The 16,260-nt window shown below is 35.5% G+C and overlaps 3 protein-coding genes across 8 annotated transcripts in view; 2 read left to right on the top strand and 1 right to left on the bottom strand.

Moving 5' to 3' along the window:
- Surf6 (Surfeit locus protein 6) overlaps window positions 1-16,260 on the top strand; it is a 42,614-nt gene extending 26,354 nt beyond the window's left edge. Inside the window, exons 1-5 of one of the 4 annotated variants that reach the window (XM_074086044.1) lie at window positions 12,194-12,368; window positions 12,437-12,572; window positions 14,329-14,685; window positions 15,304-15,515; window positions 16,020-16,260. In XM_074086044.1, the coding sequence (XP_073942145.1) occupies window positions 12,458-12,572; window positions 14,329-14,685; window positions 15,304-15,515; window positions 16,020-16,190 (855 nt within the window). In that variant the 5' untranslated portion in view covers window positions 12,194-12,368; window positions 12,437-12,457 and the 3' untranslated portion in view covers window positions 16,191-16,260. Of the gene's footprint in view, window positions 1-12,193; window positions 12,369-12,436; window positions 12,573-14,328; window positions 14,686-15,303; window positions 15,516-16,019 lie in introns of those variants that run through there. The other 3 variants (XM_074086035.1, XM_074086051.1, XM_074086060.1) reach the window with 3 other exon arrangements.
- On the top strand, window positions 4,795-5,786 carry LOC141438560 (high affinity copper uptake protein 1-like). The gene has a single exon (XM_074102433.1). It carries the CDS (start codon window positions 5,326-5,328, stop codon window positions 5,518-5,520), a length of 195 nt encoding a protein of 64 aa, XP_073958534.1. The 5' UTR covers window positions 4,795-5,325; the 3' UTR covers window positions 5,521-5,786.
- LOC141438539 (uncharacterized) lies at window positions 6,406-10,360 on the bottom strand. Of its 3 annotated transcripts, none has more exons than XM_074102408.1 (4): window positions 10,227-10,360; window positions 9,294-9,817; window positions 8,405-8,478; window positions 6,406-8,324 (listed from the first exon to the last, which is right to left on the bottom strand). In XM_074102408.1, the coding sequence occupies exons 2-4, from the start codon at window positions 9,693-9,695 to the stop codon at window positions 8,009-8,011; spliced, it is 792 nt and encodes a 263-aa protein (XP_073958509.1). In that variant the 5' UTR covers window positions 9,696-9,817; window positions 10,227-10,360; the 3' UTR covers window positions 6,406-8,008. The 3 variants fall into 3 exon arrangements, with proteins under 3 accessions (XP_073958509.1, XP_073958511.1, XP_073958519.1); XM_074102410.1 differs by lacking the exon at window positions 10,227-10,360 and adding an exon at window positions 10,101-10,145; XM_074102418.1 differs by lacking the exon at window positions 10,227-10,360 and adding an exon at window positions 10,101-10,124 and having other exon boundaries at window positions 9,294-9,696.

The raw sequence follows: 16,260 nt of genomic DNA, 5'->3' as shown, positions 1-16,260 counted from the left end.
TCGGCAAGCTTAGCACAAATATGCGTGTTCATGCAGTTCCTCCACCTCCTGTTTATAGAAACATAGTTAGGCATAGATTTTGCATAGAAGTTTTCTTTATGTTATGATCTAAACTTAGCAAGGAATGAGACCGTTTATTTTATATTCGTATATACCTACCTCTTAGAGGGTTGACGTTTGTATGAAACTTGCGTAATTTTGAATTAATAAGAATAAATCTTGACAGTTAAAGATGAATCGCAAATAATAAAATATTAAATAATACGGGTTTCGGGGAGTTGATGGTTTTAATTAAGTTTTTATTAGTTGAAAATCACTAATATATTTTTTTTTTATTTATAGGCTGTATAATATCCTTAAAACCAAAACTGTTGAAGCACTTTCGTCAGATTTATTTAAATCTTTATTTTTACGTTATTCCACGGTAATGATGAAAGAGCTTCACCAAATTTGATCTTTGCGCGTACGCAGCCGCCGGAAAAAGCTAGCTCAGGTAGGATCACCATCACCACTAAACCGTCTATTCTAAGAGTAAGCTGGTTAGTATATTTTGTTTCTAGGGCAGCCGAAAAAGTGGACATTCACCTTTAGTGCCTACCATCAGATCACCAACCTTTTTTGGTCATCATTGTATGAATAAAGAGGAAAATGTAATTTCAATATTATTTATTATAAATACTCGTATTGTAATAATTGTTATTTATAATAAATAATATTAGTTTGCTTAGCCCTGTGCGATTGAAATAACTTAATTAGTTAAATTCTAATGATGTAGAGTCTATCAGACGTATTTTTAACCCCGGACACAAAAGTAGAGCAGTTATAAGTTGACCGATGTGTCTGTCTGTGACACCGTAGCACGAACGTTTTCGAACGGTAGGTCCTAGACAGACATGTTTTATCAAAATTGGTTCAGCCAATTCAGCCATTGAAAAGACTGAACTGGACTGAAGTGAAAATGTCGGGGTTTTTTAATTTTTAAGTTGGTTATTTAAAAGTGTAGGTATCTAAATTTAAAATAAAATATTGTATCTACTGCAGGATTTTTATGTATTTGATATACCAGAATACTTCAGATGAATCAAAAAATGAGGAATAAAAGTAAAATAAGAAATTAACATAAAATCATCTTTAATGACATTGAGATTCCAGACGAAAAAGGTTTGTTAACTCTCACGCTCGCTCACCCCGTCCGTACCACTAAACGCGCGAGCTACGCAGGAACGATACAGTACCCCTAGTGTAAGTTTTCGGTTACAAAATACGTCTCGATCGCGTTCGCGTAAAATCTTAATTTGTATGGAAACACGAACATCGCAAACGTTCCGCTAGAGGCGCTGTTCATGTTTCCATACAAATTGAGATTTTAACGCGAACGCGATCGAGACGTATTTTGTAACCGATAACTTACACTTAGGGCACAGAATTGTATGGAGAGCGATACGTATCGTTTTGTTTCGCCGCTAACATAATACTTTCGGTCATTGTCCGTTTTTTCGCCTGCCCTGGAAACACACTATAGTTATCTTATTTAATTATTTATTACTAAGTGATAACATACGTGATCCACGAAGAGGTCTGGTATCGAAGGATCGATCGTAGACTGCTCACGTGGATCAAGGAATAATGCGCGCCCAGGGTTCTGCTTGCTAAAACGACACGACACGACACGCACTTGTCATGGACCTGATTTGGTACGTCTTGCACGAATCAAGGGCAGACGAATACTAATGCATTTCGGTGCAGTCGTCCAATCCTACCTTACCACAGACCCTACAACCATTCATAATCACCGGTTGGTAGTTTGCGGTTGGTAGATAAAGGAACAATAGAATTTTAGAAAGAAGAAAAAATACTGTGTTTTTACCTGAATTCTCAGAATGATTTAAAGTGATATTTTTTTTTCTATTGTTTGTTTGCTTAGACGTTTTTTTGAACTGAGTCAAATCCCTCCTGTTAGATCGTGATACTATTATTCTCGACAATGTTATAGTTGGAATTCATTTAGTTTGGTATAGCTGCGGCTCCACTTAGGCGGAGACGAGCGGAGCGGAGAGGAGACTAATCATATTAGTTGAAATCCACATCTCGGAGATGAGATGTACCTAATATAATTGGTCGATCCCTACACGACTCCTCTCCGCTCCGTTCGTCTCCGCCTCAGTGGAGCCGCACCCTAAAACCCGCTATAGGAAAACAGATAAGTACCTACGATATCTATCTACATACAAAGTGCGCTCAAGCAAAGCACACATAGACACTGCTCACGGACATGATATCTCGGACCGGTTGGGACCAGTGCGAGCGCGAGTGGCATCCGCTTGAGTGAGACACGCGTCTGTGAACTTTTTTGTGCAATATTGGAGAATGTGAATTTATTACGCTTTCAAAAATAATCGTGCATTTCGCCAATGTCGAAATCGTCGCAAGATATTTTCTGTGACAAATTTGTAAGTAATAAATAATGTAGAAAGAATGACATAACCATAAAAATATTTTGGTTAATATTAATAATAAGTACTAAATAGGTACTGATTACAAACTTAATTAAAATCTATATTAAAAAATAAAATTTTAGTTATATTATATCTTATTTATTAACTGAGTAACATACGTGATCAACGAAGAGGTCTGGTATCCAAGGAGTATCGTAGTCTTGCACGAAGGGCAAACGAATAGGTTTAGGTACTACTTAATTAATATTAATTTCATGACTCTAACCCCAGCGGTTGTTATTTCAAGATTTTATCCCTATCCCGTGGGAATATCGGGATAAAAAGTATCTTATGTACACTTCTTATTGTTATTTTTCCTAAACTTAATGTGTTATTGCTGTTATAAATAAATTATTGTCTTTCTTTCTTTCTATGTTTTAATCCAGGTTATTAACTAACTTTTTGCCAAATTTCATCCAAATCCGTCCAGCCATTTCAGCGTGAAGAAGTAGCAAACATACTCACTCACAAACTTTCACATTTATAATATTAGTAGGATTGGATTATTCACTACTATCCATAGGTAAATGGCTGTAAGCTCGAGCCACGCCGTAGTACCCAGTACCGTGCCTGCTATGCTATGATTGTGGTGTGGTGTTGTATTGTACATATTCACTGTGACATTTTTTGTGAAAAGGTTGCACTTGGGGCCGAATTTAGGTACCTACCTATAGAAGGTTCGAAATTTGCATTAATTTTGACCATTTTCCACGCTAATTTTTTTTCGAATCAATCTGACCTTTGTGCACTTCTTTCCATTCAATATCTCTATGAACGAGCATACACTGGATTGCAGTTTGCGTGCTCGCAGTTACGCCTACAGTGCCCTTAGTGTAACACGAACAGCGCCTCTAGCGGAACGTTTGCGATGTTCGTGTTTTCATACAAATTGAGATTTTAACGCGAACGCGATCGAGACGTATTTTGTAACCGAAAACTTACACTAAGGGTACAGGCAAAAAATAGTGAAGTAGATTCACGTTACACCGAGCAAGCGACAAAAACAATCCTCTTAGTACATTGTCGCAGTAAACTACAGTGCTGTAACAGTTTGAAATTTTTCAATTCAATTTGGTCACATAATTGATAAAGTACATACGTATGGTGGCACATGAATAAAAGTCCTTGACCGAACTAACATATGGTCGATATATAAATATATTTGACGCTATAAATGTATATATTATATTTATGCCCTTGAATGTACAGTCCTTTTCTCTGACGCTTACTGTACTATTGATGAATATACCCACGAAGAAGATATGTACACGAAGTGTCTCTGTATAAACGCAAGTGTCACGCGTGTATATGTTGTGGTGTGGACCAAGTGATAAATCGGACATTTTTCATAATGAGATGGCAATTTGATAATAACTAATCAAATGATTAAATTGCCCAGGCATTATACATAATGTCTATTACCTATTGGGCAGAGTAATAAAAACATACACTGCATTACTATTATTTATATTTTTGAAACGATCATGTTGCAATATTCATAATGACCTGACAATGTCATAAATAATGAAGTTTAGATATATAGCTTAGCCATAATGCCCGGGCATTATAAATAATCCCCTATTGTCCATTCAGTCAGAATAACATAGGACTCTAGAAGGTCACAGAAGAAGGGGTTCTAAACATTTTTTCTGAAGTCGTAGTAATGATGATGATGAATAAAATAAGTAATAAATAGGATAAAGTCAACATTTTCTTTACTTTGTAAGTAAGTAGATTAATACGCAATGTAGGTACTTACAAAATAACACAATATTGCGTAATTTGCTACATAATATTAATTCGATTTATATTTATACATAATTTAATAACTGTTTCGTGGACTCATCCGCTCTCATTGTTGCTGTTTAAAAATATTCTACTCGTAGTTTCTGCTATGAAGTTCAAGCTTTTTTCCATTCCAAATTTCATCAAATTTAGTGCAGTGCTTTAGTTGTGAAAAGTTAACTATTCGTATATGATTAAAGGTCATCACATCACATTTTGATCCAAACTGGCGATTAAAAACTATAAATAATGTACAGTCGAGTTCATAAACTTGTGAAAAAAAATTTGATAAAAAAATCTGAACACCACTATTGTTAACGGCGTAGAAGCGTGTTCAGATATTTTTGATCAGTTTTGGTCACAATCCCAAGTTTATGAACTCGCCTGTACCTACAGTACAGAATATTGCTTGAGTTAACAATATTATAAACGTTCCGTTTCTTGCAGAATGTTCTTAACCTCTGCCTCTTTAGGTATTTTATAGAAAGACGTTTCTGTTTTTAACAAAATAGAAAGTTTTTTTATTGTTTTTAAATTATGATATGAAAAATAGCAAAGTTAATCTCACTAATATTAATTATAATTGCGAAAGTTTGTAAGTCTGTATGTTTGTTTGTAACCTACCTCTTCATGTCTTAACCGTTGAACTAATTTAAGTGGAATTCGGTATACAGATAGTATAAACCCCGGAGAAGGGCATAGAATAGTTTTTATCCCGGAAAATTGCATAGTTCCCGCGGAATAGCAATAAACTAATTCTACGTGAACGGAGTCGCGGGCAACAGTTAGTGAATGAATAATTGAAAGTAATATTGACGTCTTCGATAGTTTAATTAGAATTTAGTTCAGACCGTATACAAAAAAAAATATTATTAAATGACTTCCTAAAGCGTGCGTTATAAAGAGCCTATTTTCCTTCTGTCCATTCCTATATTGAACAGACTGTAATTACATAACATATACACTGAGTGTACTGTATAAAGTATCCTAGTCTACCTATTTGAGTCTTTAAACTTGTCAACGGTTTGTCGTAAGCAGGCCGAGGATGCTGAGCGGGGCGCACGCGTGGCAGACGGCGCTGCACGGGCTGCAGGTCCTCGTCAGCTACATGCTGATGCTGGTGTTCATGACCTACAACACGTGGCTCTGCGCCGCCGTCGTCCTGGGCTCCGCTTCCGGCTACTTCCTCTTCGGCTGGCGCGAGTCAGTCGTCGTAGACTTCACCGAACACTGTCACTGACACAAACCTCACCCCTAGTTACTATCATCACAAACCACCCGCTGACTATACAACCTAGTATTATTGTTAATTGTAACCTCGCTGCTTTGTTGCGTAGTTCAAATGAATTATATAAATATCATGGTGTTATAATAATCATGTTGTAAGCGGACATTGTATAAGTACTTTTTGGGCGACAATCGTTTATTTTACTACCAGTTATACCTTTATAGAATATTGTATATTTATTTAGATTAATTATAAAGAATATAAATGCTTTGATCTGTACAAAATTCGTCTTTTTTTGTCTTTCTGTTTATTTACAGGTAGAGCAGGAAGCAGTAAAGGGCAACACACACAGAGAGGGCGCGCAGGTCGTGTGCGGGCCCGCGACGGTTCGTGCGCGGGCCCGCGCCCGTCGCCCGTCGTCACAAAAAGCGCGCGGGCCGAGCGCAGAGTTACCGACTCTCAAAAATATTTATCCCTAAAGCTTAAGCTAAAAACCCCTAAAACTCGATTTCAGTGAAAATTCGTACTTTAAAGTTGAATATTTCGCAAAAAAATCACTGAATCGAAAAATCGTCTTAGTAACCCCTAATGGTTTTAATTTAAAAGACCCCCGCACTATAGGGTTGGATGAGAAAAAAAAACCCTACTTTACGTCTATGGGAGGTACCACAAAAAAAAAATAAACGTCTGTAGTCGATCAAGGCTCTGCTAAAGTTAGAGGACCGTAGACCCTCCTTTATCTCCCTGCACAAAAAACAGAACAAAAAACCATACCGAAGCTATTTATAGTGAAGTCAGGGCTACGCAAAGATTAAAAAAAAACAGGAAAATTTATTTTCAGGAATTTGTATTTAAAAATCCTCTAAATTAGCAACAATAAATAAATATGAAAAAAAAAAAATTTGGATGATTAACATAATTATGGCTTTTTGCACAACATAAACATGCGGATCGGAAATGGCGGGAAAACAAACATCTCGCTTTTTATTTTTTTTCCTGCTAATTTGCTGTCACTGCTGTCAATTTTTTTTTTAATTATCGATTAGGCCATTTTTTGTCTTTGAATTGTCAAGGTGGCGAACATAACGCGTCTAATCCGTCTATCAGCAGCTCAACAACTAGCAAACTGCTCGCAAGCGTTTATGAATCATACTTCTTGACAACCGTCTAACAAGCTTAATCAGTCTGCTAAGTAACAGACCGATCAAACCTCAATTAAGGATTTTTTATGAATAAGGCTGTAAGTCACTAAACTGGCAACATTGATAGCCGCTGCGGGCCCGTCGCGGGTCCGACCCGCTCTCTGTGTGAATACAACGAACCACGCGGCGGACACGACCCGGCCCGCGCACGCTTTCTGTGTGTGTTGCCCTTAAAAGTTAAAGAAATTAACAAAATCAATTTTTGTTTATTGATAATTATAATACCGTACCTTCGGCAGTATAAGCAAGGGTACAAGGGCATAATTGTCTAAAAAATTTAAAATGAGTACCCTTCGTACCTTCGGTAGTACAAGGGTTATAATTATAAGTGCCTAAAATACGAAACTTGAAAACATTAAAAAAATCATAATTATACCGAAGGTAGGTACAATATGTAGACCTTCAAAGTTAAAATGAAACTACAGACTTGACTTTATTCGGTTTTATTTAGTACTAGCGACCCGCCCCGGCTTCGCACGGACAAAGTAAAAAAAAAACGGCCAAGTTCGAGTCGGACTCGTACGAAGGGTTCCGTACCTATACAACATAAGACATTAGCATAAAACGGAAAAAAAACACGTTTGCTGTATGGGAGCCCACCTTAAATATTTATTTTATTTTAATTTAATTATTTATTTTAAAGTACATTTATACAAATAAATATTATATTTCAAGCAACTACCTGTTACCGTTATTAATATCGAGCAAAAAAAAAACACGTTTGTTGTATGGGATCCCCCTTAAACATTTATTTTGTTCTGTTTTTAGTATTTGTTGTTATAGCGGCAATAGAAATACATCATCTGTGAAAGTTTCAACTGTCTAGCTATCACAATTCATGAGATACTGCCTAGTGACAGACAGACAGACTGACAGTGGAGTCTTAGTAATAGGATCCCGTTTTTATTACCCTTTGGGCACAGAACTCTAAAAAGGTCTTTAATCAAGGGCACTTCACACACATTTTTCAGCTCAATTTCCCAAAAAACGTTTTTGTTCTATAATCAATAGTTTCTACAGCGCATTTGTGTGACGAAAGATGTTTTATGGCAACTTTTTTTACACTTTGAGTTACATTATTGTAGTTTTAGTAGGGAACCCTATTTTTTTCTGTTAATAAATATGGCACTTTGGAATAATTTAGCATTAATATTTAGCATAATAGTGAAAGATTTCTTAAAATCGGTCCAATAGTTTTTGAGTTATTTTGTAACAAACATCCAAAAATCCAAAGCTTTCCTCTTTATAATATTAGTATAGATGATAAATATACATTACATACTAACACAATAGTTTAACTAGGACATCTCTCTATGCCTGTGAAGGCAGTGTTTCTTGAGATTAGAGCTGCTGTTGCACTGATAGCTGCAATACTGGCATCCATATGGCCGTTCAGATGTGTGAATTCTCTTGTGCACCTTAAGTGAGTTTCCAAAATTGGTCCTAAATGTGCACTGATCACAGAGGAAGGGTTTCTCCAATGTGTGTATCCTTTTATGTTTTATGAGATTGGAGGATAATTTACAAATGTAATTACAATTTGGAAAGTTGCATTTGTAGGGCTGATTTCTATGAATGATCAAATGTTCCCTGTGCGCTTTTTGGCTATTGCTCCTGAAATAAATAAAAAAACAGGTTTGTAGGTATTTATTATAAACCAGGTATTTATAATAAACTCAAAAAAAAAAGTTTACCTGTGTGGGCAAATATAACAGGCTATTTCAAATATCTTTGTTGCACTTTCCTCTTTCTTATCACCATGAGTACTCTGTAAATAATTGGAGTGATTAAAATTTTATGCATAACAACTACAACAAGCTTACAATTCAATATTGTTATTTCAAATCATTTATTTAGTAAATAAGCTGCAATAGGCACTTTTACACGTCAATTTTAAAAATACCAGCGCTTTCGGAAAGTCCATCGCCGCAAGAAACTTGGCAGAAAGTCATTTTTTCAGAATAAAATACTTACAAATAAAATATATAAAACTACAGGATAAAATGAAAGAAAAAATTTCAAGAATAGAATAATAATAATACAGGGATGTATGTTGATGTCAGTGATGATATAAAATTGCATACAGTCAATAAATACCGTGTATAACAACATTGAAGCAACAGCAATTTTTAGTTGTTAAAGAGGGTTATCTTGGTGTTTAAGATTGTGTTGGGACTTTTTTCTTGGTTGTTACATGTAATGGTTTCAACAGCCACACTTAACAAAAAAAATTGATAAAGGCAGCAGAGGCTCCCTGTGACAGGGTTCTACCACGTGTCACAGGAACTTGTCAAGGTATAGTATAGCAGTTCCAGAGATTTCCCCCTACACTACAAATAAAGCTTGCCTCTTTATTATCGCATTCACTGCCGGCATTGTTTTTCGAACTTTGCTAGGTACTGCAAACGCACATACGTGTTCAAATGTGTGCGGAATCCTGACAGCGGCACTGGTGAAAGTCGGGTGAATACTTTATATGCGTTTCCGGCAGTGAATGCGTCATACATATGAGTATAGACAGAGATGTGTTGCATTAATTTATGTGTATTCTGTCTGTTGATAAAATATATACATTTAAACTACCTGACAGGTGTTTGGTTCCTTTTCAAGCAATAAATAACACTCCTTAAAGTTATCATGGGCCTCTCCTACACCAGCAAGATCAAAACTGAAGCTTTCTTGTAGTCCTTCATGTGAATTCAGTTCTGGTTCCAAGTCACATTTAATTTGACTGTATTTTTCATTTTCTAAGTTAGTTTTTCTATTATGTACATCATTATTTACTTCACTGGTATTTATCCCATCTTTGATGGTAACACAGTTGTCGTCCTGGACTTGATTCAATAATTTTGATATAATTGACTTTGGTTGTGGGCTGAATTTCACTGCCTTGACTAAAGATGGCCTGCCTCGCTTATTATTTTGCTCAGAATTTTCAGTTAAAGTCACAGGAGTTTGGATTTCTAGCGGATTTCTTTCTTCCATTCTAGGAATATTTGCTACCAATTGATAACTTATATAAATGTATATTAATTCTTACTGTCTGAATATTGTACTTATGCTTTAGCTCCACGATAGATGGGAATCAGTTCACATTAACTAGCCTCCTGAAGCCCAACATATAAATATTTTGAAAAAAAAATTGACAAAGCAATTAGAATCTTATTGTTTCGAGAATAAAGTAAAATGCCGTCAAACTGCCATGGTGTAAAACAATAGTAAAACAAAAGAATTTTTACTTTGTTACATTGTCATAGATTCATAATTCTCTTGAACTTATTGTGTACATTTTATTGCACATTGGGCCGCACGAGGCCGGTAAAAATTAATTATTTTCAATGTGTAAAATTATACGATCGAATTTGTTCCGTTTGGAGTCATTTGTCTTACCTACTTAACCGTCGTACTTAACAACCGTGAAAACAAAATGCATTATGTTTCCAATGTTGTCTTGCCTACGTTTTATTTGGTTTGGTTTGTTGGACCTCAAATCCTATAATCTAAATATTGATTTACTAGCTTTCTGCTGTATTAGGATCGCGTGAAACTGAGAAATTCACTCCATATTCACTCCCACTCCTATGATTTATAGCATTATCATTATTGACAAATTCAAAATTATTTACAACATTGATTAACCATAATTGTCATCATTGACATGATACTGCAGGGCTACTACGAAACTCGAAGATCGTGTCGTGCTATCCCTCTCGCTCTTGTATTAAATAGTATGTCAGAGGGACCGCACGACACGACCTTCGAGTTTCGTAGTAGCCCTGCAGTCTATCCCGCCCGGCCCGAATAACACCGACCCTGTTTTTGCATCGTATTGTCCCTCTCACTCTCGTATTAAATAGTATAAGCGTCAGACGGACGGAACGACACGAACTTCGATTTTCCAATTTTGTAGTAGCCCCTCAGTTTATAGAAACATTCGTGGCGTGTACACAAAAAACGGGGTCTGTATTTCTATACCGGTAGTATCCGGGCCGGGAAAGAGTGTCAGTCACCCAACAGTCACCCCCTTATCACCCCTTGATTTGATTGATGTTTGATTTTTGATTGATTTGCTCTTTATGTGCTAATAACACAATAGTTAGGCCCCGTTTACATTATTCCAGTCCAAGTAGTTTACTTGTTTGTTAGAATCGTGGCGCGGCCAGGTTATTCAGAGCGTTTATTTTATTCGATTTACGTGGTCATATATTTTTGATGACATGGTAGAAGATTCTGTTACAAAATTAAATTGTTAAAATAATAAATAATCGAAAATGTCATCAAATTCTACAGCCCATTCATATTATAAATAAAACGAAACGTGGCACGAAAATTGAGGCGGTTGAAATGCTCGAACAGTGGTCCTTATCCACCCACGCAATCATCGTTATTTTTCAGGGGGGGGGGGGCTGGCTTCTGACATGCATGATTTTTGTGTGAAGATATCAGTGTTGTAGAATTTCGAATTGGTAGCCCAAACATCCTGGGATGGGCACTGGACCAATACAGGGGTGGGCACGGCCCCCTATATACGTTTTTGACGATCGGGATCGCAATGAAATGACAGTTTTTGTATGCGAAATCTGTCATTTGATTGCGATCGCGAGTGTCAGAAACTTTAGGCAATACGGCCTAATGTCATGCTACCTACTGGAATGGTTTTTTACTTTTACTGGAATAATGTAAACTAGCCCTATACTCTATACTACGAAGTGCAAAATTCGAACTTCGTATCTTGCCGTCCCGCTGGCGCTTCTATTATCTCAGGGTTTCTCAAACTTATGCTCCACGTACCCCTGTTAAAGTTTCTAGACGACAGCGAACTAATTTGAACATGAAAACTACCGTGAGACTCACTCATATTAAATAATGACCCGGATAACTCACGTCTTAAATCCGTATTTAATATAGAAACTAAGTTTTTATTTCAAACATCATGATAATATAATGTAAGTATATTATTTTTTCAATAAAAGGTAACAAATATAGGTAAGAATCGTCTTGCCAACGAAAATACAAACTGAAACAAACAACAACAAATAACAAAGAAATAAGTAACAAATTTGAGTTGAAATAAAAATACATAAAGACTCCAAAAACAAATCTTAATCATCTTACCAGTCTTGCAGCCACCATCACGTAAACTTGTCGCGAGCCCCCTACCGTCGAATAGCGAACCCCTAGGGGTTCGCGTGCCCCACTTTGAGAAACCCTGTATTATCTAATACGAGATTGAGAGGAACGTACGATTCAACTTTGATTTTCGAATCTCGTACTTTCGTTTTTTGAAGTATGTTGATTTATGCTTGAGTCAAGTATTGGTGGTTATCATGTTATTATGATCTTTTAATGGTAATTGTTGATTCAAACGGTCAAATAGATCGACTTAAGAAAAAAGCAAGCATGTAAGTTTCTGCTGTATGGGCTTAGTTCCCGTTGCCTGTATTTTAAGAAGGATAAAAAAAAGAACTGTCACTGTCACTGATACTCATACGTTACTTTGCTTGCAGCGCAGCGAGGCAGTGAGCGATTCTGAGAAAACTTTGGTTAGTTAAATTCGCGCGTGGTAAAATTAAGATAGCATTAAACAAACTGTGTCGTTTGAATAGATTATATTGAATCGAAACAAAATCGAGACGAGTATTAGGTAAAAAAAATAGTGTGGGTAATTTCTTGACTGAATAAGAGCAGCGTGTACATCAAGTGTACATTAATTTTATTATTTCTAGCTGGGCCACCGAACCTACACAATGTCTGTTCAAAAGAAACCCATGAAGACTAAGCAATTGAAAGCAGAGCTTAACAAGGAATTTTTATTTTTGCAAAATATATTTTCTGTGTTGTCCATACCACAGCAAACAAGAGGTATTTATAGTTTAATTTGGCTTTTGAATTTCGTTACTAAAGCTGAGTTTAACTTGCAAGAAAAATCGTGCAAGTTGCATTTCATTGCGGCGCATGATTGACCACTACAAACTCGTTGGCTTTAAGGCATCGCAATGTACACACGCAAAAAAAGAAGATTTTTCTTGCTAGTCTGAGCTGTTTTTCACAATTAGTAATATAACGACGGAAAGGTTTGTTTATATTTTCCAATTTTTGTATGGCAGGAATTAGGAATTGTCAAAACACTGAATAAAAGTAATGACACGAAAAAATCTAGTAAAATGCATAAAAAATAAAATATCAGGACACCAAATCATCAACCTCTGCAACACAGGAACTCGGTATCAATAAGAGCCAATATAATCATTAATACTCTCACAATTTTTTTACTAGAAAAATTTAGTACTACCTGTTTAAGAACTTAAAATAACCCTATGCCTGGTGGCATATTGCTTGCAAATTATTGGTCATATAACCTATTTTAATGTATTTGTGATTTGCGTTTTTAATTTTTGCTTATGCGAATTATTGTATTTTTGTTTTAAAATCTGTGTCAGAATCAGTTCAAAAGATGTCAGAAATCAGGATCTGAATCTCCTTGTTTACTATTCCATTTGTATACTATTGCTCTATTACAAAGATCTGTGAAATGTCATTTGAAATTTAATATGAGCTTCTTGGTACAGCCTGTACCATTAAAGTTCAGTGTGAATTGAGAACTTCAGATAGTGCACAAGTTGAATGCACAGCTCAGAAATGCGATAGTGTTGCGACCTTATTAGAATTAATCATTATGAATTTAAAGGTATGTTCATAAATTTGAAAAACAAATGTTATTTTAATCACGCGACTGCCCGTAGGAGGGTTATGTTTTCGAGTGTATCCTTCCTCAGTGGCTTATTCATGTCATGTCACATACAACATTAATTTCAGCAGATAGTTTAGCAGGGTACTCGATAGTAGTAGCACACTTGAAAAAACCAGGCCAGGGATTTTCTCGACAGATTAGTAAAGTTTGCATCAAAATCCGTTTCAGCCATTCTCACATTATGCACGGTTAAATAAACGATAAACAGACAAAAATTCTAAAAACTGTTGGAACATGTTCTGTTATCGATTCTAAGTATCCCCAGGCCACTTTTTTTCAGATGTCTTCCATGTACAGACTTTCGAAGTCTTCAGCTTTATTATATGTATATAATTGAATGTTAGAAGTAAAAGTTTTTTAGGGGTCCATGGACAGTGGTAAGGACGTGCTAGGGGGTCTGCTTTTGTAAATGGTTGGGAACTGCTGGCCTAAACCCTTTCATTCTGAATGGAGGCCCTGCCCACCAATGGAACATGTATAGGCCAAAGATGATGTTTGTTTATTGCGAATACACCCACATTTTGCACTGCCCAGTATGTTTTTGTGCAGGCCATGATGGTCTATCAGCGTCTAAGTCTATGCCACTCTAAAGAAAAACCTTCTGTGAGCACACCATCTACACCAAACTCGTTGATATGCTAGACACTACCAATGAGGCTTGCACCCTCACTTGGGTGGTTTTATCCTATGGATAAAAATAAAAGGAACCATACTAAGTTTTCCCCTACAATGAAAATTTGGGTGCCTCAATGAAAGTTGTGAGTGAGCAAATAGTAATTGATTTTAGTTCATTGATATGGACCTCCGCAAAGCAACGTATCTGAGTCAATAAATGTGCGTACAACAACTGTGTTTGTTATTTTTCAGATGATGCAGATGAAGATTTTGAAATGTACAATAGTAATGAGAAACAAGAAGAAAAACAGGTTCCTAAACGCGCAAATACCATTGCAGAATTGGAGGAAAGGCTGGAAAAAATCAAATCTCAGAACAATTTCCATCTGAAAAGCAAGTTGGCCAAGAAGAGCCTAGCAAGCAAATTGAACAAAAAGATTAAAAAGAGAGATAGAATCAATAAGAGTAGAGTGAAGCCAACAGGAGACAAGCCACCTGTGGTTAAACAAGAGATAAAAACAGAAAAAACAAACACTGCAAAGCCAATTTTTAACACTGATGGGAAACTTGTGTTTTCAAAGTTTGATTTTGCAAACACTGGGCAAAGAGGTTTGATACATTTTGTATTTAAGTATTGGAGATGTTATACAATGTGGAAAAATAAGTCGGGCCCTGGAGGGCAACTACCTTAAATCCTTTAGTTAGCTAATTGTACTGAAAGGAAACATTGTGTAAGGCCAAATGTTTATTAGATAAAAATTATCCTGAATAATAATCCTATCAATCTGAATTATAAAATAGTGAGTGTTTATTTTTTAAAATTTTTAGGTGGTTCGATTCCCGGGTGAGACAAGCGAAGTTTAGACGATCTTTGAATGCAGTTTTGTTCAATTTTAAAAATAGAGGAGTATTTCCTTTCAGTACAATTAGCTAACTAAAGTATTTAAGGTAGTTGAGCTGCCCTCCAGGGCCCATTGATTCTTTCCACCCTGTATAGTATTTATGTATGTAAACTCTTTATTGTACAAAAGAAAAGAAACAAACACAATTGACAAACTTTGAGATACTTGTATAGTCTTCTATAAAAAATAATAATTTAATATTATACATGTATTGTTTTGTTGTAAAAATATTATAAATATCATAAAAATGGTTAATGCAATTTTTGTTTCATGTCACTCAATTTCTCATTAATACCTTAGTAGATATTTATGTGTTAAATTTCAGAAAGAATACAAAAAGTTGAAAAGGATCCCAAGAAAATCTTAGAACACATCCAACAACAAGAACAAAAGTTCCGCCAGTTAGAACAAAGCGAGGATAAGTCTAAAGTAAAGGAACTCAAAGAAAAACTTGCGTGGAAGACTATTTTACAAAAAGCTGAGGGACAAAAGATCAAAGATGATCCCACTTTACTGAAGAAATCAATTCAAAAAAGGGTAAGATTTATATTTGTATAGCCTTTTCTAAAAGTTTGGGAATGTCAATGTTGCCAAGTTGGCCATATCTAACCAAAACCGTATTTAACAATTAAAGCAAAGAGCAACAGGCTGTCATATCTATTGGATTATGTGCTCAAAGCTGCAGATAAATTGTATAGTTAGCAGAACTATTTGGAATTTATTTATCATATTTGGAATTATTACTGAGATTGTAATACAGAGTAATCCAAAAGCATTATGATACATGTATGTATATATATATATATATATATATATATATACATACTTGTATGTGTACAATTTATTGCACATAACAGTTTTTAAAGTACAATAATAAACAAAATTAGTACAAAAACGAAGTTATCCCTAAGAAAGAATCTGTTCTAGTAATTCTGGTTATGAATAGAAATTTTCCTAAGAGATATACAAGAGCAGTAAAAAAAATATATAAAACATAGTTTTTTAAACTTAGTTTATCAATCTTTATTTAAACAATTACAGGAACAAAAGAAAAAACAGAGTAAAAAGCAGTGGGACAACAGGATCCAAGGCGTTGAACAGACCAAGGAGGCAAGGCAAACCAAGAGAAAAGAAAATATTGCTAAGAAGAAGAATGAGAAGAAAACGAAAAAGATTAAAATGTCAGTGAAGCGAGGGAGGGTTGTAATATAAATTAAGTTATACTTGTATATAATCAATATAAAGTTTGACAAAATCACAAAGTATGTTTTTTGAAGAGCTA

This window comes from Choristoneura fumiferana, chromosome Z (genome assembly GCF_025370935.1).
Source record: "Choristoneura fumiferana chromosome Z, NRCan_CFum_1, whole genome shotgun sequence".
NCBI lineage: Eukaryota > Metazoa > Arthropoda > Insecta > Lepidoptera > Tortricidae > Choristoneura > Choristoneura fumiferana.
Note: the sequence above shows the minus strand (reverse complement) of the source record. Positions and strands in the feature narration are given on the sequence as shown.

What these genes read in the sequence shown, in the direction of transcription:
- LOC141438539 (XM_074102408.1), bottom strand. Translation starts at nt 9,695, where the DNA reads ATGGAAGAAAGAAATCCGCTAGAAATCCAAACTCCTGTGACTTTAACT. An exon ending in AGGAACCAAACACCTGTCAG is followed by an intron (nt 8,479 to 9,293) that starts GTAGTTTAAATG and finishes AATTATTTACAG; the next exon opens with AGTACTCATGGTGATAAGAA. An exon ending in TGTTATATTTGCCCACACAG is followed by an intron (nt 8,325 to 8,404) that starts GTAAACTTTTTT and finishes TATTTATTTCAG; the next exon opens with GAGCAATAGCCAAAAAGCGC.
- LOC141438560 (XM_074102433.1), top strand. Translation starts at nt 5,326, where the DNA reads ATGCTGAGCGGGGCGCACGCGTGGCAGACGGCGCTGCACGGGCTGCAG.